Consider the following 26,790-nt stretch of genomic DNA (forward strand, 5'->3'; position numbering starts at 1 on the left):
CTCACATTGCAGCCTTTTTCAATTGTCCGCTGCTTCGCCATAGTTTCTCCTAGAGACTTCATTCAAACTTTAAAACGTAGATAATTTTGTCGGCTCGAACGCACCCCGTGTCCCTTTCAAAATTTCCCAGGGGGAATTTTCTAGTTATTTTTCATCTTCCTCCAAGTTTTCGTCCTCAAACTCGCCCCGCAGCTTTGAGAAAACCCTCGCAAATTATATATCAAAACGTGCGTATTGTTCGGGATCGGTGTGCTATTACTTTTCTCAAATTTATCGCAGTTTTTCGCGTCGTAAGACGCGAAAAACTGCGATAAATTTCCCATAAGAAATGAATGGGACCGGTGAAAAAAACAAGATTGAAATTGGAGTTTTTCAAACATCTGTAGCTCAGGCATACATTCACCGAGAGACTTCATTTCAACTTTAAAATGTAGACCCAAGTCTGGTCTATTGGTGTGTTCATCCACATTTTGATTGGTCCTATAGTTTTTGATCAGTCACTGTTCAATGACAGTGATCGTTTGGCGGGAAATTTTGAGATTATAATGGGTGTGTATTGCGCGGAATGTTCGTGCTAGAGTGCGTGCTAGAGTGGCACAGAGTCTAAAAACGATCTGAAAATCTTCTCTTTTTCTCGTCGCTACGGCCACAAATTACACTCTACACGCATAATTTTGGGCTCATTTTGTAGACAAACTTGTCCTCTTTCGTGTGATGTCCTCGAAAAAGCCGAGAGACTTACTGAATTTAAATAGTGAGACGTTTTGTGCAGCCAGCGCCCTCCTGTTCTCCCATTAAGTCCCATGTTAAAATTCAGAGCTGTTTTGTGAGCAAAGCAGAAATGCCTCCTGTCTTTAGATCGCCATAAAACGAAAAGTTGTTGTGTCAGGAATAAAACGAGGAGATGGCCGGACTCAGGAAGTTCTCGGGAGTCCGATGATCTATAGTACACTCTGATACGAGGTACGGTTCTCTCACCAGAGGATTTAGTTCAGGAGGTTCGCCGAACCCAAATCTCACTGCATACAATACAAACTCCTGTTCTCTGAGTCGCAGAGTCTTTTTAAGTCGACCATTTTGTCATTTTTCTAAAGAATATCTGGACATAAAACACACGTACATCTGGCCCAGACTTGTCCGCATCTCACAGTGTAATCGGTTTTTTGATAGCAGCTACGGTTTTGACACAATCGCAAGTTGTTCGGAAGAAACCGACAGCGAAAAAGCCGCTTTTCAAGGGAAGAGTTTAACAGGTGCAACTGTCATTTACACACACACCGGTCAATAACCCACGCACACACATCTGCAGGACAACAAGCCTGAGATGATTATCTTAACGAGCTCAGTCAAAACAAGGGCATTGTTTGAAAACAATCTCCGTCCAACAAACAGTTAAACTCAGCTTCACAAAGCGCTTTGCCAAAAAGGTTGAGACAGTAGTCACACAAACACACACACAAGCAGGGCTAACCAACAGCTAAAAAGTGATTAAAAACAAGCACGTCAAAACTGAACAGGAACAGGTAAAAAGTGGGAGAGGTAGAGAGGTAATTATCAGCAGGTGGGGCAGAAGTTACACACGCACACAAACAAACACACACACACACACACATTCAGACACACATATACCAGACACATCTCCATGTAGGAGCTGGTTGGGCTGCTTGTGTAGTTCAAGCAGACACACACACACAAACAGACGAAGACACACACATACGCAGTCACACACAACGACAGATACATAAACACACACACACAGACAAATGCATAATGAAAACCCCATCCCCCCGCCCCCTTGTTAACGCCGTTAGCTCTGTTAGCTCTGTTAGCACAGTTAGCTCTGTTAGCGCTAGCGCCGTTAGCTATATTCGCACCTTTAGCTGTTAGCTCAGTTAGTGTTAGCTCTGTTAGCTCCGTTAGCATTAGCTCCATTCATGTTTATTGATTCAGTTCATTAATTCATGTTAACAGAGACATGAAGCAGAGGAGAGAAGCAGACACAGACAGCTGAGGTGATCAACAGAGACAGACAAGGAGAAAGCCACAGAAACACAGCTGAGAGCAATTCATTAATCAGGGACTGACTACCTCTGATATCTGCCGTTTTCTCAATTTGCAGCCTTTTTCAATTGTCCGCTGCTTCGCCATAGTTTCTCCTAGAGACTTCATTCAAACTTTAAAACGTAGATAATTTTGTCGGCTCAAAATGACCCTCGGCACATTTTGATATCTCTTACGGTTTTCGAGCTATGACCATCGAAGGCCGACGTAAGACGCAAACAACTGCGATAAATTTCCCATAAGAAATGAATGGGGAAATTTCCTCAAATTTCAGCCTTTTTCAATTGTCCGCTGCTCGGCCATACTTTGTCCTAGAGACTTCATTCAAACTTTAAAACGTAGATAATTTTGTCGGCTCCAACACACCCCGTGTCCCTTCCAAAATTTCCCAGGGGGAATTTTCTAGTTATTATTATTTTTCATCATCCTCCAAATTTTTGTCCCTGAACTCGCCCCGCAGCTTTGAGAAAACCCTTGCAAATTATATATCAAAACGTGCGGTTTGATCAGGATCGGTGTGCTATTACTTTTCTCAAATTTATCGCAGTTTTTCGCGTCGTAAGACGCGAAAAACTGCGATAAATTTCCCATAAGAATGAATGGGACGGGCGAAAAAAAAAAGATGGAAATTGGAGTTTTTCAAACGTCTGTAGCTCAGGCATACATTCACCGAGAGACTTCATTTGAACTTTAAAACGTAGATAATTTTGTCGGCTCCAAATGACCCTCGGCACATTTTGATATCTCTTACGGTTTTCGAACTATGACCATCGAAGGCCGACGTAAGACGCGAACAACTGCGAAGACTTTCCCATAAGAAATGAATGGGGAAATTTCCTCAAATTTCAGCCTTTTTCAATTGTCCGCAGCTCGGCCATACTTTGTCCTAGAGACTTCATTCAAAGTTTAAAACGTAGATAAATTTGTCAGCTCAAAATTAATACCGGCACATTTTTTGATATCTCTTACGGTTTTCGAGCTATGACCATCTGAAGACCATCAAGTTTCTCACAAAAATGCTCAGAATCTCTCCCTCTACAGTGGGTGATGTCATAAGTTAGAGTGAGACAGCCGGTGAAAAATCGCCTGAAATGTGTTTCTAAAATTGCCGTAAAATACAAACGGTGAATAGGAGACACATAATTTTGGGATCTTTTGTAGACAAACTTGTCCTCTTTCATGTGATGTCCTCGAAAAAGCCGAGAGACTTACTGAATTTAAATAGTGAGGCTTTTTGTGTAGCCACCTCCCTCTAGCTCTCCCATTGACTCCAATGTAAAAATTCAGAGCTGTTTTGTGAGAAAAGCATAAATGCCTCCTGTCTTTACATCGCCATAAAACGAAAAGTTGTTGTCTCAGGAATAAAACGAGATGATATTCGGACTCAGGAAGTTCTCGGGAGTCCGATGATCTATAGTACACTCTGATACGAGGTACGGTTCTCTCACCAGAGGATTTAGTTCAGGAGGTTCGCCGAACCCAAATCTCACTGCATACAATACAAACTCCTGTTCTCTGAGTCGCAGAGTCTTTTTAAGTCGACCATTTTGTCATTTTTCTAAAGAATATCTGGACATAAAACACACGTACATCTGGCCCAGACTTGTCCGCATCTCACAGTGTAATCGGTTTTTTGATAGCAGCTACGGTTTTGACACAATCGCAAGTTGTTCGGAAGAAACCGACAGCGAAAAAGCCGCTTTTCAAGGGAGGAGTTTAACAGGTGCAACTGTCATTTACACACACACCGGTCAATAACCCACGCACACACATCTGCAGGACAACAAGCCTGAGAATGATTATCTTAACGAGCTCAGTCAAAACAAGGGCATTGTTTGAAAACAATCTCCATCCAACAAACAGTTAAACTCAGCTTCAGAAAGCAGTTTCGCAAAAAGGTTGAGACAGTAGTCACACAAACACACACACAAAAAGGGCTAACCAACAGCTAAAAAGTGATTAAAAACAGCACGTCAAAACTGAACAGGAACAGGTAAACAGTGGGAGAGGTGCAGAGGTAATTATCAGCAGGTGGGGCAGAAGTTACACAGGCACACACGCACGCACACACACACACACACACACACACACATTCAGACACACATATACCATACACATCTCCATGTAGGAGCAGGTTGGGCTGCTTGTGTAGTTCAAGCAGACACACACACACAAACAGACGAAGACACACACATACGCAGTCACACACAATGACAGATACATAAACACACACACACAGACAAATGCATAATGAAAACCCCATCCCCCCGCCCCCTTGTTAACGCCGTTAGCTCTGTTAGCTCTGTTAGCACCGTTAGCTCTGTTAGCGCTAGCGCCGTTAGCTATATTCGCACCTTTAGCTGTTAGCTCAGTTAGTGTTAGCTCTGTTAGCTCCGTTAGCATTAGCTCCATTCATGTTTATTGATTCAGTTCATTAATTCATGTTAACAGAGACATGAAGCAGAGGAGAGAAGCAGACACAGACAGCTGAGGTGATCAACAGAGACAGACAAGGAGAAAGCCACAGAAACACAGCTGAGAGCAATTCATTAATCAGGGACTGACTACCTCTGATATCTGCTGTTTTCTCAATTTGCAGCCTTTTTCAATTGTCCGCTGCTTCGCCATAGTTTCTCCTAGAGACTTCATTCAAACTTTAAAACGTAGATAATTTTGTCGGCTCGAACGCACCCCGTGTCCCTTTCAAAATTTCCCAGGGGGAATTTTCTAGTTCTTCATACTATGTCATCTACATCAATTTTGCCTCATCTTTCAGTCTACGTCCGTGCTGAGTGGGTTACTGTGTGGTGACTCAAAACGCTGACGAGCAGGGATGACTCAAAGTTGGAGGATAAGGAAACCCAGGGAGGACTGTACGGTGGCCGACAAAAGGCAAACGCGCTGCAGCAGGCCACAACATTTCCATTTGGAGAAACTGCGGCTTCAGAAACGACGCCAGTTCAAAAACACATCTGAAAATCTAAAAGTAGCAGGGCAACGGAAACAGGCGGCAGAATGACAAATACATTAACAGCAAGCACGCAGCAAATACAGAAACTGTGCAAAGTCTAAAACACACTGACTCTGAAGTTACATGAAATGTAACAGAAATATGCTGCATATCCGGTCAACACAACTGAAGTTCTGCAGAGGGAGTGCTGAGTGGAACAGCTTGATTCTCAACCTGAGAGAGAGACCACAAGAGAAAGTGAATGCTGCCTTTTTTCATCTGCAGCGCGTTATATTTGTTTTGGATTTTTCGATGTTTTTTTTAACTGGCATTGTTTCTGAAGCTGCAGCACGTTTCTCCTGATGGAAGTATTTTGTGCTGTTGCAGCGCATTTGCCTTCGCCGGCGCCGTAGGATTGTGTCGTGTATCAGTGCTACTGTATATCGTATGGCCCCACTCAGATGCTTTCCACTGCTGAGTTCTTCCTGTAAAGATAACCCATAATGGATTTTCACCAAATACATCACTGTCAAACAAATTGTGATAGACCACTGGCATTGTGTTCTACAGCCCCCAATAGCTGCTCTCTTACTGACGATTTCATTATTTACCTCTTTCAAGGATGTGCTCAGGAGCACAAAACAAGGCGGACGAGGGATAAACATTATACCTAAATGGCAGCTTTTCAAAAAGATAATGTCATGCTGGGTAACAATAAGTGGAAAAAAAACCCAGTAGTATTCCTTTAGCAGGAGTATCAGCTAATGAGAGACTCACCTGAATGTGACCCAGCCAGAGAGCTGAGCAATCGGACATTCTCATTGGCTCCATCAAAGAGCTCCACAGAGTCGTTCATTGCTGTCTGGAAAACAGCAAACTGACCAAACACCACTGAAGAAGAAGAAATACAGACAGAAAATTAGATAGATGGATGGATGGATGGATGGATGCATGGATGGATGGATGGATGGATGGATGGATGGAGATAGATAGATAGATAGATAGATCCCAAGTTGGGAAATTGCAGTGCAGCAGCAGCATTACACACAGTGACATAAGTGAAAAATTGTGAAATAAGACTATAAAGAACAAACTATACATAATAAAATATCGAAATAGCAAGCAGTAAAAAGATTATATATATATAATAATAAAATAGCAAAATAGTAAACAGTAGTAATGAAAAAGTATTGCACAAAAAAGAATATCTACAGCTTTCTATTAGCTTTAGCGTTTGTGTTTCATTCTCAACCCCCATTGTAAGCATGCACGGCGTGATCATGCCTGTACTGACCAAACTGTGGGGACACAGTGATGTAGTAGGAGCAGGTCTGTCTTGTAGTGTAGTTTAGAGGATAGTTTGGAGACAAAACAACTCCTTCAGATCCACCATACTGTCCCCCACATGGAGCTATACAAAGACAGACAAAGGGAATTACATGTTTTTAATGTAAAAAATGTTCAGCTAAATTCACCAATAGTATTTTACACCTTCAGCACAAATCTATAGGTTACGTAGAGCCATGTTGGGGTGCCACCTTTCTTTATGCACTTGCATTTAGGGAAGGACTGTGGAAACGGCACGATGATATAAGTGTGGACCCTCCAGTGCTTAATAATGTTCACACGATTTGCAAAGGCCACATGTGGGAAATTAGTCATCTTTAAAGAGCAGCTGCAACTCTGTGTAGATGTACTGAAAGAAGACTGCAATGGGAAGACAGATAATTTAATTAACCTGCAATATATTCTATAGAAATCTCAACAGACAGAGGGTAAACACATAATTTAAGGATGCAAAGAGCCATGCTGAAATACTTTCAAAATAAAAAACAGCTTTTGAGAAATATAGAGCAAGCAGTAAATGAACAAAGTGTTGGGCAGCTACGGATATATTGAGAACTTACTGAGTTATGGTGCTGTTGTCCTTTCATTTGAACTCAAACTGATGCTCACTGAGTCACTAATGCACTTTGGTGATTGTACTTTTTTGACAATCACAAATGTGAACATGGCTGCAGTTACCTGATTCTAGCCAGAGACATTGGCTGTATCATCTAGAAGATCAATACTGAAATAACAACATTAAATATCTGCCAATATCAATTAATTTCCTTTAAATTTCCTTTTTTAAATTTTCCTTTTTAATTTGTGAGGTCTAACTGGTCCTATCTCATATAGCATTTTACCAGGCTGGCAGCCCAGTGGCCTTACAGACGAAAAAGTACTGAAAAGTAATTTACTGATGTTTTAGGGAATATTTGTCAGTAGCTGTTATTTTTTAGATATTCAATCAAGAGTTTTTGTATTGGAACAATAAATACCATTACACACGCTCCACTTGTTACACTGGGATTTTCTGTATTCATTTAAAATGCACCCTTTTTATTTCTTTACAAGTTTACTGACGGCTGATTTAAGTTTACAAGCCCTTCAATAAAGCACTTTTTGAAATTTTCTGAATGGTACATGCTAAAATCCAGTTTCATAGAAAAAGCCTTTTTAATCTCGGTATCTTGTGACCCTACTGACCTCAGACTCTGCTCTGCGCCTCTCTACCTCTCTGAGTGCTTCTCACAAAATGTGTCTAAAAGGCAGTCCCAGTCACTTACTGTGTAATAAGCTATTACCTTTGTAACACAGATTTAATTTCACACAGACTGCAAGCACAAATTGAATGAAAAGCTCAGTAAAAAGTTGCTTCCATGTACACACAGAAAATGTTGTAAGGCGACACATACTGTACCGACATGATGGTTATATCTAGCCTGCGCTGGTGAGAACCAGCTTTGTTTAGGTATGTTTATTAGGGGATTTATAGGGTCGCTCACCCTAGTGCCAACCACTGAACAGTGCAAGTTACATGAACTGGGAAACTGTGAATTGCCCATTGACATGAATGTGAGTGGGAATATTTGCTATATCTGTATGTGTTTGCCCTGTGATAGACTGCCAACCTGTCTAGGGACTAAACTGCCTCTCACCTTGTGCATGCTGGGAACTGCTAACAGCATTGAATAGTATGAATGGATATAGAGAATGGATGGATGCAGATACTACGGTATACTGTATGCACTGAATTTGGACAGTGACACATTTTTGTCCTCCGACATATTGAATTTGAATTAAAACAATGACTAATAAGTTGAAAAGCTGACATTCAGCTAATATTTGAACGTGTTTCCATTCACATCAGGCAAAGTTTATAAGGATTGCAGCAATTTCTAGATCTACTTTCTCAACTGCAACATGTTGAACAAATTGGGAGAAACTTAGGTCCTGATCCTAGGACCGGTAGGATAAATCTGGGAGGAGAAATACTTGCACCTTAACCCCCAGGTGCTGTAGCCAAAGACACAGGTAGTGGTTTTACTGGGCAGCCTTCTGGTTTGAGAGTGTGCAACTATGTGTGTGTGTGTATGATCACCGTGTACCTGAAAAGAAGAGCCTGGCTCTCAGAGAAACTCTCCTGAATAAATAAAGGTTAAAATAAATAAATGAGTGACTGAAATCTAAAGGCCACAGATATCAGCATACACGTCTTCCCTAGTGATGCCCACCTGGCGTGCCCTGCAGTCAGCTTCATTTAACGTTTGTTTCCTGAAGTATGATCAGCTAGATTGACGCTGGGTGACTGAACAGAGAGGCACATTTCTCTGTTCAATCAGAAGACACTCCTTGATTGTCTTGTCTGTATGTTACCACTGAAGGTACCACTTTAACATCATTGTCATTGTCTACTTTACAACAAAGGTAACAATATAGCAAGCTACTCTTCTGTCAACAACAGTTACATCCGCTTTGTTGCTTCAATCATTTAGAGACATCATGTTGAAAAGAAGCATTCAGATTTTAATCATGTGTCTCTTCTTCATTCCCCACCCCCCCGCTGCTGGGAGCAATGCCCATTGCACTCAAAGCTGGCGATCATATCACTACCCTAATCTGTTATTCTTATGTTTTTTTGTTTTTTTGTTTTAAAGTCCAACTGCCTGCATTTGGCTCAAAAGTTGTTTAGTTTAGCAGAAAATTCATGTTGTCCCCAAATATCACTTCGACCCTTGTGGCTCCAGGGCTTTGTTATATAATGTAAAAATATAGTGCTTTTGATCTCTGTGTGTATGTGTGTCCATGCGTATTTATGCGTGCAAATATTGTCCAACCAAGGATCTCGCTGTGTATCTAAACAAACTCTAGTTTATTTTTCCAGTTGTTACTTTATGATGGATTGGGTGAAAATGACATTAAAAAAACAAAAAGAAGTGATGCCTTCGATTGACCGATGGCAACAAAAACACACACACACACACACACGCACGCACACACAGACACACACACACAAACAAACACACACAGCAGTAGCTAATATGCAACAGTAGCACTTGGTAACTATTTATCAAATGCACATAGCAGCACGAGCTTCTCATAACTGAGATGGCAGTTCAGCTGCATCGTCTTCAGAGCAGTTGCTTCTCCTTCACAAAAACCCAGCAGGATAAAAACTTTACTGAATGAATTTATGTGGTGCTGAGCCACAGCACAGTGTGGGATATCAGCGTAGGGCAATTTCAAAAAGCCTATTAATCCCTACTACCATTGCATGACCCACGAGAAGCAGCCCTAACAGGAGCTTGATCCATCTTCAGCACCCCCCAAGAGGGTTACAAACCTTGTGTGCAAACAGTATGTGGGCGTGTGCACATTTATACTGCACGTTAGGCCAGCAGAGGTCAATGGAATTAGTGTAAGTGTCTGTGAATGTGTGCGTGGGTGTGTGGGTGTGTGTGTGTATGTGTAGAAAACAGCAGCAACAAGCACATCTGTCAATGTCATCCCTGCAACACACATACACACACACACACACACACACGCACAAACACAATCATGGCGCAGTCTTATCATTTCTTTTCTCACCTCTCCTGGCCTCTTCTCTCCTTGTCTTGTTCTGCTAGTGTGCGTATCTCTGCGGCCTAGTCTCACTGTCCACCCACGGTATCAGCTGTGATCCCTAGCAGACTTTAATTATCATCACCTCTCCGCTCAGTGAAAATGTGAGTGCAGGGGAGTGCAAAGGTTGAAAATGCTGTATGAGAAAAGGGACAGCGCTTTGCGGTCTAACATGTGGCCTGGCTTGTCTGTGGCCTTAATGTTTGATCAAATCAAATTGTCTTTATCTTGCCTTACTTAAATTTAAAACTTGAAATAGTCATTAGTGCTATGAAAATGTTTGGGGTTAATTGTTTGGGACGATTTTGGACATCCCCTTGCGGGTAATTCCCTCGAGCAAAGTCTTCAGCATTTCAGTCCTGTGGAAACTGTGCATAAAGGGCTCAAAAAGTGCTCCGGAGAGCCCTGAAGCACTATCTGATTTCACAGTGGGACAGCCCTGAGCCCTTGTGGACTTATCAGGAACACATGTCAAAGTCTATAAGACCGTGAGTGTGGACATTAAGGCTGGGCCCGTATTCTTGGCTAAGCCTTGCTAGGTAAAGCAGATTTACATGCCCAGAATGAAAAATACAGCAAAACTTGGTTTGGTTTCTAGTCCTTTGCTCGACAGTTGTTGTACTCCCACCCACTCGTCCTCCTCCTCCCCACTCCCATCCCTTCCTACTTTCTTCTTGTTTCCTAAAGCATCAGAGTAATCACCCTCTTTGTTTCCACTTCTCCTGATCCCGCGCACTGATATCGATTGATATTTTTTTTGGATTGATTCTTGTTGTGCTGCTGCATTCAAACCCTCAGGTCTAGAGGTCTTGTCTTGATCTACCCACAATCCCCCAGCGGTGCTGCTCTAGGCTCAGGTGTCAGCCTTATCAAAAGCCTTCACACACACGTGCTTTGATCACTCACACCCTCTGACACACACACAAATAAATGCAAAAAAATGCTATGCAAGTCACTCTCTTTCTCTCACACATCCATACGCTTTGATCATCCGTACACACACAAGAACACACACGTACACAACACTTTTATAGTCCTACCTCTCACTGTATGCATCTCATTTTCCTGTTCCTCTCTCTCTCTTACACACACACTGACACAGCGGGGCTTTGGGGTGGTAGTGCGAGTACAGGAAAAGACTTCTAAAACGTCTAAAAACTTTTATAGTTGAGTTGCAGTTCTTCCAGGAGCTTTTTCAAAACCATAAACAGAGCAGTTATAGTGAGTTCTACTTTTCAGAGAGTCGATTTATCACAACAATGTAAACTATGTGAATAATGTAAATAACCACAGAAAATGCAACATATAGACAATAGATCATGAAACACAGAGAGGATAAGAAACCTTAGAAAAACAGTTTTTGCCATTTTTACTACACAACATGTGAAACATACTGTAAACCCTGAATGTTGTTTCTAGAACAAACCCTCTGGTTTCTCCTGCCACACAACTGATTTTCAGAATAGTAAAAGCAATTAATGCGCCAGGTGTATGTACAAACCAGTGTCACAGAAAGAGTAAAACACTGCAGAATTTAAGATGTGATGACTGTCACTGCCAGATCAACTTAATAAAAATTATTCATGTACATATACATGTGCTCTTCATAGAGTCGCTGTGTTATTCTTAACTTGTAAACAATCTTGAACCCTCCAGCCTATACAAGAGGCTACACACATCTGGGTTCCTAAGACCTCCTAAACCTCAGGTGGACCTGAATAAGCATGAGAGACGAGGTGCAAGCAGGGGTAATGATCACTGCCAGAACATTCAAACAGCACCAAGAAACATCCCGGATACATGTCATAACATAAATATACTATCATAAATACTCAAATAAAAGTTGAGATTCCTTATTTTTAATTGGGACATGGTCAGTGTGAGCAAATAAAGATCAGGTAAAGAATATTGAGGAGGGGTGGAATCCCCTGCAGTCTGCAGCCACCAGGGATGTGAGGAATTACGCCCTTTGGCCACCGGATGGCTTTTCATGTTAAGTAACAGCAGTGCACCGGAAGGGCTTGAACGTCATTTCCCATGAGCCCGAGACCACTGCAGGTTAAAAGATAAGGCTCGACAAAAGAGACAAGTCTGCGGGCAAGCCGGGGGGTCGTGGTGAGGTCAGACACGTCTACTATGAGAGCAAGAGTTGGAAAAATTACTTTTGAAGAGTGGAATTTTACAAATATGGATGATGCAAAAACCCAGACTGCCACAATGGTACACTTTCATGGAGAACTGTAGTTTTTTTTTTTGTTTTTTTTTTGTATGCCAGCCAGCAAAGTCATCTTTGTTAAAGTTTGATAAAGTCATGAATGTTTTAAAGTGACATCATGGCTTCAGCTCTCTATTAGAAGCAGCCGAGTTTTGAGCATCATCATACTATGACTGATTATGTTGTTGAGAGGAAATGACTGGAGCTGATGACGAAAAACATCAAGTTTTGGATTTTTGCCTGACCTACTGTGACTGCAAATGATAAAAGTCTTCAAATTACACACAAGCATTGTGCGTAGCTATAGGCTCTCTATTCAAAAGGGCAGTTTCAGAGTATAGAGTATAGAATATATCGATGATATAATGTCAACTAACAAAGCAAAATAAACAAACTTTGCTTTCACTTCGGCAGCCGTTAGAAGCACATTTATGGCCCTTTGAGAGAGAGTTACTGTGTGGGTATTTGTGGTGTAGCTGTGCTGGCAACTCTACTACAGAAGGCTCTCTGGTGTGTGTGTGTGTGTGTGTGTGTGTGTGTGTGTGTGTGTGTGTGTGTGTGTGTGTGTGTGTGTGTGTGTGTGTCTTTGGTCAGTGTCAGTGCATAGCTTTAGCCATGCTGCTTATCCTGCTGGTTAACATTACTGTTGGTCCATCCTTAATATCTAGTTAAGCTCTGAATACAGCACATTTATGCAGCCATGGGTGAGGAGCACAAGCTGGGGTTACGATTAGCCACTGTGCTGCGATCTTCACTTGGCACAGCAGCTGACACGCTACATACAATAAACATCAGAGTCTCGCCCGTTTTGTCACAGTCAGGGAGGGCTAAGAGAATTCAACTCAACCAAACTTAAAATTGGAAAAATACCCTGTGTTAACAGCAAATGTTATTATATATATATTCAAAGAGTCACAGTACAGTATACTGTATTCAAAGGTTGAGTATTCAAGTCTGTTTGCATGTATAAGCATGAGTGGTATCCTGTATTTGGTGTGTGCGTTTGTGTGAGGGTGTGTGTGTGTGAATACTGCCTCTAGGCGGCACTCTGTAATAACTGTGTCTCTCTCTCACTTTACCTCTCTGTCTCTCTTTCTCTCTCTCTCTAACACACATACACACACACACACAACATACAGGCACAACACACACACAACCCTATCAACAGTCACGGAGAATTCCTTCTTTCTCGCACCAGCTCTTAGTTACCATGGAAACCAATAAAAGAGCGGTTTAAGATGGGAGGTGTGTGTGTATGTCTGTGTGTGAGAGAGAGAGAGGGAGAGAGAGAGCAAGAGAGAAATGGTGAGAAAAAAATTTAGAGTAAGTCAGACGTAGACAGAGGAGGTGGCAGGAGGGTAGAATAAGAGAAGAGAGAGGAAGAAAAACAGGAGGAGAGAGAAGTATTTACGGAGAAAAAGAAAGAGAAAGAGAAAGAGGAGAAAGAGAAAAGTGTGAGGGGGGATGAAAGGGAAGACGAGAGGAGACAGAGGGAGTGTAAGTGGAGATGTATTATTTAAAGAGGTCTCACCCTGTCTAATGAGTTTGGTCTAAAAGCCCCAGGAGCTGCCCAAAGATAGAGACAGACATAGGAACTTCCCTATGTGGAGAAAATTCAATGTGCAATGTGAGCCAAGAGAATGAAAAGAGCAAGATTACTGGGTAGCACTGGATTTAAGTAACTTGTTCGGCTTTGATAGATGTGAGTTCTCCTACAGTGTCGGTGACAGCGACCTCAGCAGGTCAATCCATGTATCTGGGAGTCAGACGAACTCAAACTCTGACCTGTGTTACTATGACGAGACAGAAAACAGCTCATTCAACGAAGAGCTGGCTAATATTGTTGAAATCTGGGCCAATCAAGCACTTTTAAAACAACATGTACAACAAAGTCTGGAAAGAAATGTGAGAAAATTTGTTTTTGACAGTATGCACCTGTGAAATATTTTACTATTTCCCTGCATTGTGAAATGTCCAGAAAGACTTCATAAAAAAAAAGTCTTGATAGTCTTTTGTATGTCACTATGTAACATAGCACCACCTCCAGCTCAGTGATCATCCTTCACCTAGGTGACCGTCCCACCCACCTCGCTGTCTGCCGTTGCTATATGAAGATGTGGAAGGTAACGTTGTGAGAAAAGCAGTCACTTTCTTTGCTGTTGATTGCAAGACCTAACACAAGCCTTCATACACTCACACCAATCTGAGCACAGATGCAGTGGAACAACTTTATTTTTGATGGAAATGTGACAGAAATGTGGTTGGAAAACACTTGTGTTGTTCTTTCGAGGGCCAGTGCAAAGCTAATAGCTAAGCACATGAACTGCTCTGTTGCTGGCTGCAAGAGCCGACAAAAAAGTCTTCTCTCGTCTACTCTGCCACTCCGTCTAGATCTGAGTGTCATGATCAAGTCGATGAACTGTACTCTTGATGCAAATGTCCGCACAACAACTGGAAAACAGTGTGCATTTCACTGTTACTCCACCGGAGTGTTTTGTCAACAAGTGCCAGTTAACAGTACAAGCTAAAGGATGGATCAGTACCGGCTGTCTGTGACCTGACTGAAGCTGGAAGTTTTGCCATGTTTTATACTGCTTTGCTGTTTATTTTGTTGGTTGCCTGTTTAATTTGGGGCTAGCATGTATTACAGCTGATGTGACAGAGACCGGGAAAGATGTTGGACTAGTTATGTAATACTGAGGGACAGTCAAGATAAACTGAGTGAACGTTAAGCCGCATTTAAAGCTAACTGAAGAACAAGAGTAGCGGATTTGATGCCAGTACAGACTCAAAGATGTGCGGTGGTGAACTTTTTATTTCAGAAGCGGTTATTGTGTTAAGTGCAGCTAGCTGGAAGCCAAAAACACCAGCGGAGCTGATGAGAACATGGTGAGTGGTCCCTACGTAGGCCTGTGTGGACTGGCCAATCAGAGCAGAGTGGGCTATTCCGGAGGGGACCTTAAGAAGGCCTGGAGCTAAAACGTTTCAAACAGAGTGAAAAGTGGTGTTGCAGCAATAATAGTGAGAGAAGAATAACATGTTTTTTGAACATTAGAGCATGTAAACCTATTTTAGTGGACACCTAGGAGAAAATTATGAGCCTTAAAATGAGCTTAATATGGACTTAAAAAACTGCAATGAATTCTTAATTTTACCACAGCAACAGACCAAAGGAAACACACCTTATGGGAAAATAATGTCAAAATAAATTAGAGTAAGAAGACATAAATCAATTGCTAGATGAAGTTCAAGGCCTTTGAGAGTTTCAGATCATTTTTTATTTGATAGAGGACCATTATGTACTCTTCCATTAATAGACTTCAAATGTGACTGAAATGTCAATGCTTGGCTTCTGTTCATAAATGCATTATTGTGGGGGAAAGCATCTCAATATGACACTGAATCAATGTCAGCCGCCCCTATATGCTAATGAACACAAACTCTTTATGTTAGAACAAAGAAGGTGTTTTCATACAAGCGCCATTTAGCCTATCCAAGAACAGCTGTGAGTAACCTATTCACTGATCAGTGAATAAGGTTAACTATCTGACCAAATAACCAACCAACTGTCTGATAAAATATAGACTCAATGACTGACTTCCGGTATTCTTAACTATGTGGCCAACTAGCTAGCTGACTGGATGGAAACACTGCAAGTGTTACTCAAGCACACCAACGGTGCACCACAACCCACTTTTTCTTTCTATTAATACATCAAGTGAGATTTCCTTCTCAAAATATGCAAAAAATAAAGTAAAAAGTTGTTTTCTTTTAATGAGAATTCGGCTTTTCTTTGCTTGATGCTGCTGCACAACAGACTATTGCATCTTCACCACAGCTGGAGGAACGAGCGTTACAGAGAAATTTCCTGATTTGTGATTGGTTAAGTAACTATAACACTTCTGAAGTTGATAAGTGGTGGTATTATCTTGAAATAAACTGGATGAATGTGAACCTGAGATAAAATGACTTGATGATCATTTTTCCCTTGCTGCCTGTTATTCCTCACTGTTCTCAAATAGGTTCTCTGAGTGCAATTATCTCATTTTTTATTCTCTCCCAACCCCAAACCGCCCCTCTCCACTGTCTCTCAGACACAGAGGTTTCACAGGAGCCTTTTTCAAAGTGTTAAGAGGTATAAGTGTGTATTGTCTCTCTCTCTCTCTCTCGCTCTCTGTATGAGGGTGTGTGCGTGTGTGTGTGTGCGTGTGTACACGTATGTGTCCGTCTTTTGTGCTCATTTTAAAATTCCTCCCTTGTATTGCCACCTTGCTCTGTGGCTTATTTGAATTTTTTACCCATATGGCACCTGGCCAGGTCCCTGTTACCTTAGAGAACACACATACATACACACACACACACACACACACACAATCACATACAGTACACACTCTGAATGGCAGTTTGGCAGGTGCCACTTCCTTGGCTCTCTGAGCTGTCAATCAATTAGACGGTTCAGCCGTCCAATCCCTGACAGACTCTCTGTCTCTGACACACAACGCGCCGCGCACACACACACACACACACACACATTTGCATGGTAATGCTATGTACATGGAGTTTCACAGTGGCCATTTGTATGCATGAATATCAGAATTAGAATAGTTAGTCCAGCACAACACATCACTGACTATAACCTCAGTGCTAAAATGACGAATTAAATTAACACCTTTATGACAGTGTCAGTAACAACTGGACATTATAGGTATCCTGAAAGTAATCTTTACTGCAGAACAGCTGTATTGGTTTGCATTACATTGTACAGATGTGCTCAGTTAAGTGGCCATTCAGTGTATGTGCAAGCATGTTGTTTTTTAGTCTATTAACATAAGCAGGTTTTGCCTCGCATGAGTGTTCCATCATCACGATGCATATGGTGTCTTTAAGGATGCAGTTCTTGATGTGTCTCTCTCCTACCTTTACACGACGGCAGAGCCTTGTCCCACACCGGCTTCCCATCATGCCCCATGACACAGGTGATGGTATCACCGCCCACTGTTGTGTAGCCATGGTGGCAGTTGTAGGAGACCTGAGATCCCAGTTTGTAGTCATAACCTGTCCGACTGGCGTTCATAATGTTACCAGGGTCAAAACAAGCCTCTCTTGGTTTTTCTGTGGAGAATGAAGAGAAAAACATCTGGTAAGCTCATCGGATCTCATATGAGCACCAGACACATAGTACAGGAAAAGGCACTGGAATCATTTGTTATTGATGCTAAATACTTTCATTAGAATTTAAATAAATAGTTAAAGCAACTAACAGTTGTAGCTGTACATTTCTAAAACAGATCTAAATAATTTACACATCCCAATAAAGGTCATTTTCAGATTTAATTATGGGGCAAAACTATTTTTGTGAGAATATTGGGACAAATTTAGTAGACAGGCTGCTGTTGCTGATCCCCAATACAGGCTTGAATAGCCTCTATTAACCTCTTATATATTTTCCCCCATGGGAGAGGGAGGAACAAATAACGGTAAAAGAGGAATGAAGAGAAAGAAGACGACAGGAATAAATGAGAAAAAGACGAGGAGTCAACCATGGTCAAAAACTGTCTTGCATCTTTATGACTTGCGTTGGACCAGCTTGTTTGCTTAGCTGTGATCGCCCAATTACAATGAGAAACTGGGCTCTTGACAGAGGGGAACTGACAGAGAGAGGGAGACAGAGGAAGAGGTGGAGGGCAAGATGGAAGTAAAACAGGGAGATGATTAAGGTTGTATTTTAATTAGAGCGATGGCAGATGAAAGGTAGTGAATTAATGACAAAAGTACAGAGGTGTGAGGTAGCGTGAGGAGACAGACAACAGAGACAGAGATAATCTTTTTTTAATTAGAGGTAAATGGTGTAAGAGAAACAAGAGGGAAAAAAAGAGTTTCTAAAACTTGACAGAGCAGATCTAGTCTTTAGTCAGTCGAACATCTAATCATCAGCTCTACATCAACTCTAGCTGTTAAATCACCTCCAGTCAAGCAGCATCTGTAAGACCAGGATGAGTCACAATCTGTGAAAGTAAACAACTCATGATCTGACATGGAACAGCATGCCCCTTCAACTGAAAAAACACTTCTGATGTACAGTAAGGGTGAAATTAATAAAGTAGGCTGCTTAAAATATTATCCTGTCTGCGCAAGAAACATTTAAGTATTGACATGTTATTCATTACACTTGACAGAACTACAGAATTTAGTGTCTGGGATTTTTTGTTCTATTTCAGCGTACAGAACACCCATTCCAGGTATTCATCAAATACAGGGTCAGACTTACAAAAAAATTGCATTGTGCAAACGTGCGCTATGACTTTCACTGACTGTGCGGCTGTGATCTGCGTGTATTCAGTGACGGATTTACTTAGACAGCCGCTCATTACACAGTCAGGTCCTGGGCTGAATCTAGGACTAGCCTCCAGGATGCACTATGCAAGTGAAGGAGAGCTCACAGGCACGGTCCAGCAGTGGGATTTTGTATGAGATCACGAAGCTCACAAAAGAAATAATAACATGGTGATTTTCATTACAAAACATGTATTTTGGCCACCTGAGAAAAACTACAAATACTCACTAAAGTGACTAATCAATGGCTTGCAGATTATATTTAAAACATTAGGTCATTGTCTAAGAAGAATTCCACCTTAAAATTACCTTGCTGGAAAACTTATGAGGACATTACATCAAGGAGTAGTTTTGGGGTGTAATTACCTCTATATTCAATGGCGAAGCCAGACATGCCCAGTGAGGCATCAGATCTGAATGCCAGGAAGAGACTGTTACCACTGCTCTCTATTCGCTCTGGGGCCTGGTTGCCTTGGAGACTTGCAAGTAACGGCCCATTAGAGTCTTCACCCTCGTAGATGTGCAGGAAGTCGTAGCTTGGCTCCATGTTGAAACTGGGGTAAAAAACAAAACAGAGAAAGTTGGGTCTAAGAATCTAGTGAGATTGTGTAGTTTGTGTGTGCGTGTGTGCATTCTTGTTCCAGTTCTCCAAACAATTAATCCAGTGATGTGTGTTAATTTCAAAAACTGCTTCCTTTAATGACTGCCAATTAGTTTGTGCTATCTCTCTTTTTTGATCGTCTATTAATTGTCTTACTTTCATTTTGACATGTTTGCCGTGTTTTCTGGATGTGTTTACTGCATTAAAAATGAAAACCATGGGTTTGTTGTTTTCTTCTCCTTCTTAAATCTGAGACAACAATGCATACATTTCAGTGATGTTTTAGAGAAATCATCCTGTCCTCTCATCGTGAAAGGTCATTTCGTGATCTATTTTGATCTGTTCATCCTCAGGATGTCAGTGCATGTGTTTGTGTGCAATCTAAACACAGAAACTGCAGCCTAAAACTACAGTAACTTCTAATGCTTGTTTCTTTGCAGAAGTTTTGTATGGTTTTCACTTTGACATCTCCTCCTCATCTCACTACACATTTGTAAAGGCATCTGGTCCTCATGAGGGTAAAAGTATAAGAACACACACACACACGCTCACACAAGGTCTCAGTGTTCGCTCTGAGGTTGTGTTATATATTACATATATTGTTATCAGAGTGTGCACGTATGTCATAAACATCCTGTTCAGTGTTTGGCTGGAAGTCACAGGACTCAAATGTGTCCGTGTGTGTGTTTGTGTGTGTGCGTGTGTGTGGCAGCATAAATCTGTTCACGCAGCCACATTGTGGGGTCTCACCTTACTTGTGGGGCCAAGTGGCAAGTCCCCATAATGTAAATCACGAAATTTTAGGAGACTTGGGTTAAGATTAGGGTTAGGCAAGTAGTAGTTGTGGCTACAGTTAGGGTAAGTCTCCAGGAAATGAATGTAAGTCTATGTCATGTCCCCAAAAGTAATGGAAACCTACTGTGTATGTGTGTGTGTGTGTGTGTGTGTGTGTGTTATGTATGTTGCAGTGCAGCAGTATTAATAACTTGCATTATGGTGGCCTGTGGAGAGCATCAGGTGCGCTGTAGAGCAACATTTACAGCACAAAGTTTATTTCAAACTTTGTCTAAAATTGTCTGCATTTCTGCATAAATGTGACCTAAAAGGTGATCAGATCTTCAATCCTAAAAAAAATATGTTGTATCAATTGAAATGTTATAGTATTGAAATCCAGAAATGCTAAATGAATCTTACACAATTCTCTCATGTTCCTCACTTTTTCAAACCTGTCCTTTTCCTTTAAGACACAAAAAGACGATCTTTTTGGCTGAAGGAGGTGTTAGTTACATTTGGCTGACAACAATATTTTCCTATTGTTGAACTCCCAAAAAAAACCTTACGTAATCATTGGCAAAGTCAAAATAAGGGTGAAGAATGCTCAAGTTTAAGCCCTGTGTTTATATCTGGTGCAGAATGGGCTTAACTCCACATAAGCCCCTTTTGCACTGACAAAGCATTAAAATGATCCGTGCTAATACCTTTTGCATTAGTGATACATTCTGGGTCTGAATGCTAAAGCTACTAAATGTCATAAAAAAACATAAAGATCTCACTGAGCAGAAATGGGACAGCATCTTAACCTCTCCTGAGCAAACAAGAGCAACACAACAATCTGTCGAGAGTTAAGACTTGAACGCATTTGTGCAACCTTGAGGAGGTGTGTTTTAGTTTGTTAGCAATGAACTGTACGTCTTCAAATATACAGCCACAAAAACATACTCTTCATGAGAAGAATGCAGCTTTTCCACTGACTGTGAGTAGTCACTAGACATTTATAGACAAATAGATTGTATGATAGTTCATTGAAGAAAAAAGAACTGCACACTTTGATTCAAAGACTGATCAAAATACTGAGTCATTACTAATTGGGTCAATAGAAGTCTATTTGAGCTATGTTTATAAAACACAATTACTAGGCTAAAATTAGATAAATAATGACAAAGAAATGACATACAAGATTCACAAAACAACCAATATCGAAACAACGTAATTAAAAGTAAAATAAAAACTGTCTCACTGTTACAACAGAAGGGAATTATCTCTCCAGATGAAAAACATGAAACTTAAAATTGGGTCATTTTTTCTCCTTTGGCAATCTGGAGAAAGTCCGCTTTGCTTTTATCTCCTTTCCTACATGTGAAACTCCAATCTTCACTTTTGCTTCAGTCATAAGCCCCTAACCGCTGTGCCTCGTAAAATATTCACCACTGAGACACAATCAGGACTCGAAATGTAAATAAACACTGCCCTATTACTAAAAAACAAAACGTGGAAACAGTCAGTAATCCCTTCCGTTTACTCTTGAATTTCGCTTTCCAAATCAAGGCAAGAACAGTGTATCTGCCGACATATAGGGTTATAAAAGTTCCTGGACAAACCAATTTGTTTTCAAGGGTGCATAGGAAACAAGAAGAGCACGCTCAGTAAAGTGCAGATCTCCACCAGTCGAGATTACAGATTAGACCCTCACAGGCAAAATGGCAACAAACATAACAATAACAGGGATTCTTGCATTTGTATAGTGCCTGACTTCTGTGGATCATAATATATTGGTTATGGAATTAATCTACAGATGCTCTGCTTCAAGATGAGAGCTAACTTTTGTAAGGAGGTCAAATTTTAAGCCATGACAAAGGCCAAAATGTGGCCTGGAACAGACTATTGGGCTGATTGGTCCAGTAGTATGTGAGATTAGCTACGGACAGACGGACACCAAATGTTTATGAGATAATTACCAAATGGCTGCTCGAGAGAAGTCTGGCGGTCGAGAACAATCCCAATCTCAGTTTTGAAGCAGAAGCTTTTAAAGATCATCTCACCACAAACTAACCACTAAGCTACTTTGGTTATGTTTGAAGTGGATTTCACCGTAGTGTTTCAGACTCATCTCCCCGCCGAAATGGGTTTCTTAGTTACCTTATTGATCCTTAACTGCGTGTTAATTAACACCAGGCTAAACTGGGTTTGATCCCTGTCTATGCAGCACGGCTAGTTTTTTTTTTTCACCCTGTGTGGCGCCACAGTGACTCATGCAAAGTCGACACTTCAAAATATACTGAAACTAAACTCATGACCAAAATCCATGGAGGGTGATACATTTTTAAATTCCAGCCAGAAGAAAAAACATATTTCAGAAAATGTTTTGGGGCTCCCGTACGTCCCATAAATCTTTAGTCTTATAATTTTTAATGTTTTCTCAGGTATTTGGATAAACTAATTAAAATTTTATATCATCAGTGAGACCATTTCTCTGCCCTGAAACATGTGGTTGTGTACACAAAGAAACAGAGCAATACTTCAAATCTAAGTGGCTTACCTTTTGAAGATGAGGGCAATGACAAAGTCAGGGTTGACCCTGATTCTCCAATCACACTCTTTCCCAGGGGGGTAAGGCTGGGGGTAGTTAGGAGACAGAATTACTCCAGAAGGGCCGCTGACGTTACCCCCACATGTCGCTGGAGACAAACAGACGATGAGAGACAGGGAGAGAGAAAGATGATTACACAGCACTGGGCTTGGGGTAATTTGGAAAGAGAATCACCCCTGACTGACCACTCATATTACCCCCACAGGCAGGCAGAGCGGAAGAGAGTTAGTTAGTGATGGGAAGTATGGCGGGGATTGGTTAGGAGAGAGAGAATTACCCCTGGTGGACCATTGATATTGCTCTTTTACCCTCTCCACAGGTATCTGGAGATGGTGAAAGAGTGAAAGAGAGATAGAAAGGGACTGTGAGATTTAGTTACAGAGTGCAAGTCTGGGGGTAGTTAGCGGAGAGAATCACCCCTAGCGGTCCTGTTATCCCACAACAAGCCAGAGTGCAGGAAAGAGATATTGGCAAGAGAGACAGATAGATGCATTCAAGCAGCAATTTGGTGATGTGAAGGAAGAATCTGAAACATGGAGAGGTGTCTTGGGGGTGGCAGGTGGGTGTGAACGGATTATCAACAGTGAAATAGAGGTAAACAAAGGCATTAACAGCTGCAAATCACTCACAGAAAGAAGCACACTTACACACTAGACTATTGAGTATAATGTTGGTTTAATCTTAGGAGCTTTTGAACGCAGGGATTCGCCACCTGAGGTGAAAAGTGCAGGGGAGGGAGGCCATGCAGACTGGGCTGAGAGAAAACGGAGGGAGATTTAAAGCCCTGCATTTTATCGACAGTCGTGCAAAACGTGAGGTCACTGGCAAAAAGTCAGAGGCAATATCAGGAACAAAGCATAATGTGTTTCACAGGCGTGGTTACAAGGCAAATTACTGGTCTCTGTGACCGTGCCGGAGGACTTCCCGATAGTGCCGACTGATAAAGAGAAGGCAACATAAAGGGAAGCTGTGGCATCCGACAGGAAGGCAAAGTCCTGCTACTTGCTGCAGGAATTTTTAAAAGGTTGCTCACATTGTTTACATCCAACCTTCAGCTGATGTCATACCTCGCCCTGGTCCTTAACATGATTAAAAATCCAGCATCCCAAGTGCCATTATGATAATATCGGGTGATTTTCCTCATCCATCTACTCTGACTAACTTGACATGATATTTTATGTGCAAGAAAAGAACTTCATGCATTTTTTAACCCCAATAAAGGTAAGTAGTTCAGCAGCTGCCTACAGACAGCTGGTCACAGAAATCTGTGCACTTGCTGCAGACTTGTTTCGCCCCAACATACTGAGATTTGTAGATTGTAGGAAAGTAAAGGAAAGAAAGCACACCTGGAAGCGGGAGAGTGAAAAACAAACTGCAGCAGACTAGTGTGAATGAGGTGTGGAGTGGGATGTGGAAGCTCACTGGGCTATGAGCAGCAGGTGGGCCTGATGGTGGTGATAATAGAGAAAAAGAGGCAACCCGCTTCAGCAGGTTTTGGTGATCGATCTTAAATATCCCTGTGAGCAGCAGCGTTCAATGCTTATCCCAACCACAGTTTCCTCAGCACCTGTTCAACTTCCCAGTGCTCTTAAAGAGCAAGTCTCCAGAATGGAAAACCATCTGATGCTCCAAGTGCAGCATCATTTGGGATTAGCCATCACCTCACCAGGAAGCCTCAGTTGATTTGCCTCCAGAGAAGATTGTCAGATGTGGCACAACAACACAGGGGCACCTAAGGGACCTGAACTGTCATGTTTGTGTTTACTATCTACACTTCAGACTTAAGATGCAGCTGTGGAATCATTCCACCTCCAGGAGGCTTTAGTCTTCCATTTTTTTGATGTGTTGTTGGTGAAAGTGTTGATGTCTGTATCTGAAAGTCTTAATACCTGGTGCCATTTTCATATGTTTCTTTTTTAGTGGTCAATATTTAAGTCTCCACCTCATAAACATCTGACCACAGCATCCAATCCACAGAGTAATGCACACCCACCGATACATGTTGGAGGGTCAGGTTGCCAGTAGAATCTGTTATCCATCCGTACACATGTGATGGTGTCCTGGCCTTGCAGCTGGTAGCCTGGATCACACTGGAACGTCATACTGTCGCCAGGCTCCTTACTGTCCCCATACCGAGAACCATTCACAGGGATGCCTGGGTCGTTGCAGGTTGTGGCTGTAGTTGCTGGAAGTGTGTGAAACAGACAGAGACAGATATTGACATACTGCTGAAAGACAGACAGAGAGGCAGTGAGACAGACACACACAAAAACAACAGTACTGCCATCGCTGGCAGCTGGAAAATTAGAATGAAAACATGCACATACTGCACAGTATATGGACGCACTACATCATTCTATTTATTAGCTGCATGTGGAAACTCAAGTTCAACCTGACCAGTTGGCAAACTAAATGGATCGTCCCTCCAGCTTCAATCAAATTTGGCCTTGTGTTGTCTTTCTGCTTAGTACTAAGTGGCTCCCCCTTCAGTCTAAGCAGTGTGCGTAGTAGGGATTCACAGTAGTTGGCCTCTGTGTGCAGGGGTTTCAGCTTTGGGCAGTATTGTGTTTAAATATACTGTAGTGGATTAATCAGTGTTGGAAGACTCAAAAAAGGCCAAAATGCTAAATATTTTGATCAACATTGGTGCTGAATGCGATAAGTATCTGAGTAGGCAATAATTAGGCAAATTAATATACCATTCTAATCCATATCAGAACGAGATGCATTCCTATCTGTCATCAACTGCATGTAGAGATAACTAAAGACAGGAAAGCAGAAAAAAATACAAATATTTGCTCTTCAAAATTAAATGTAATTTTTGTGTACCTCTAAAGTTTTCCTTTAGGCCTCTAAAAATGACTCGTTCAGTTACATTTACTGTCTGGTCTACTTGCTTGTAACCCGTAGACATACAGTACGCAAGCGTGGACGATGGGTCACGAGCCAAAAAAGTTGGAAACAACTGATCTACGTCTTCTGCCAAAGAACGGGCAAGACAGCGTTTTCCACTGCCTGAATACTAATTATACTATGGACTCAACAATTAGTCATGAAGCTTCAGATTCAGTGAAAATTATAGATCAGATCTTGGCAGAGCCCTGGCCAAAATAATAACAGAACACGAGGGCATGGAGGCTGCCGTTATGAATTACAACACACACTGAACGTATAAATTATTTTTGCACAAATATTCCAGCTGGCATGAAGCCAAACCTAGTATGACAACATCACGTTTATTATGTCTTTCCTGAACAAAACAGTGTTTAATTCATCAGGTCAGTGGGCAGACAGGGACACAGGGACGAAAGAGAGAGAAAAAAAACTACAAAAGAAAGACATGTGTAGTAACATCACCCCTAAAAATCACTTGTTCAACAAATCCATAAAACCTTTTTTAGAGCATGGTGGTAAATAGCACTAGCTTTGCTTTATTAAATCAACATGGAGGCAAACATAAGGAGTCATTACCATAGTAATGGGATAACAGTGCTCTGATTAGCATGTTAGTGAGAGCAAATATTTATTGTTTTAAATATGGGGAGAAAGGAAAAAAATAAATGTGTGAGGGAGACAGAGAGTGAGAGGCAGAGAGCACTGGATGTAAATATTCATGAGCGGAAATATGCATCTCTTAAGAAAAAGTTCTGTGTGTGGAAGTTTGCGTGCATGCATGCTTGTGCATGCAGATGTATGTGGAGGTGTATGTGCTTGTGCAAGAATTGTGTCGGTAACAAATGGCTGTGTAAAGCTGAACAGACTCTTGTTTATGTGTGTGTGTGTGTGTGTGTGGATGCGCTGATGTGAATAAGCAGCTGTAAAGGTAAGATGGTCTTGGGTCTTGACAGTCTGTCTGTTCTCCTGCTTCCTAACTTTTCCTACTCAGTGTGCCGTTGATTGATTTTGCTGCTACAGTGGATCGCAGTGACTTTGGCCAACAAATGTAAGAGGACGACGGTGCACAGACATTTTTGGGTCCAGTGGCTTAAACAGAAAAGGCCATTCATGCACTGAAAGAGGACAGGCATTGTACAGGTTGCTGTTTCTTTAAAAAAAATGGGAAGAAACAACAGAAATAGTTTGTGTTTACTGACATCTCTTCTAGTTTGATGACAAAATTAAAATCTTCAAAAAATAAATATATTTAAAGACAATTTTGAGAGTTGCAGTTGTTCATTGTACGAGTTCAAACTGACTAAAATGAATGGAAACAACTTTGTTAGTTAGCTTTTGAAACGATATATAGATTTAAAATTATTTATTTATTTTTTATTATTATTATTTATTATCATTATTCAATTTCACAAAACTTCTGT

The 26,790-nt window shown here is 41.3% G+C and overlaps 1 protein-coding gene across 1 annotated transcript in view; it reads right to left on the bottom strand.

Moving 5' to 3' along the window:
- LOC121608659 (CUB and sushi domain-containing protein 1-like) overlaps positions 1–26,790 on the bottom strand; it is a 299,157-nt gene that overhangs the window by 77,560 nt on the left and 194,807 nt on the right. Inside the window, exons 29-34 of the mRNA XM_041939935.1 lie at positions 24,468–24,659; positions 22,424–22,562; positions 18,873–19,060; positions 17,091–17,285; positions 6,306–6,422; positions 5,789–5,902 (exon numbers count right to left, since the gene is read on the bottom strand). Coding sequence (XP_041795869.1) covers positions 5,789–5,902; positions 6,306–6,422; positions 17,091–17,285; positions 18,873–19,060; positions 22,424–22,562; positions 24,468–24,659 — 945 coding nt within the window. The remainder of the gene's footprint in view (positions 1–5,788; positions 5,903–6,305; positions 6,423–17,090; positions 17,286–18,872; positions 19,061–22,423; positions 22,563–24,467; positions 24,660–26,790) is intronic.

This window comes from Chelmon rostratus, chromosome 1 (genome assembly GCF_017976325.1).
Source record: "Chelmon rostratus isolate fCheRos1 chromosome 1, fCheRos1.pri, whole genome shotgun sequence".
Classification (NCBI taxonomy): Eukaryota; Metazoa; Chordata; class Actinopteri; order Chaetodontiformes; family Chaetodontidae; genus Chelmon; species Chelmon rostratus.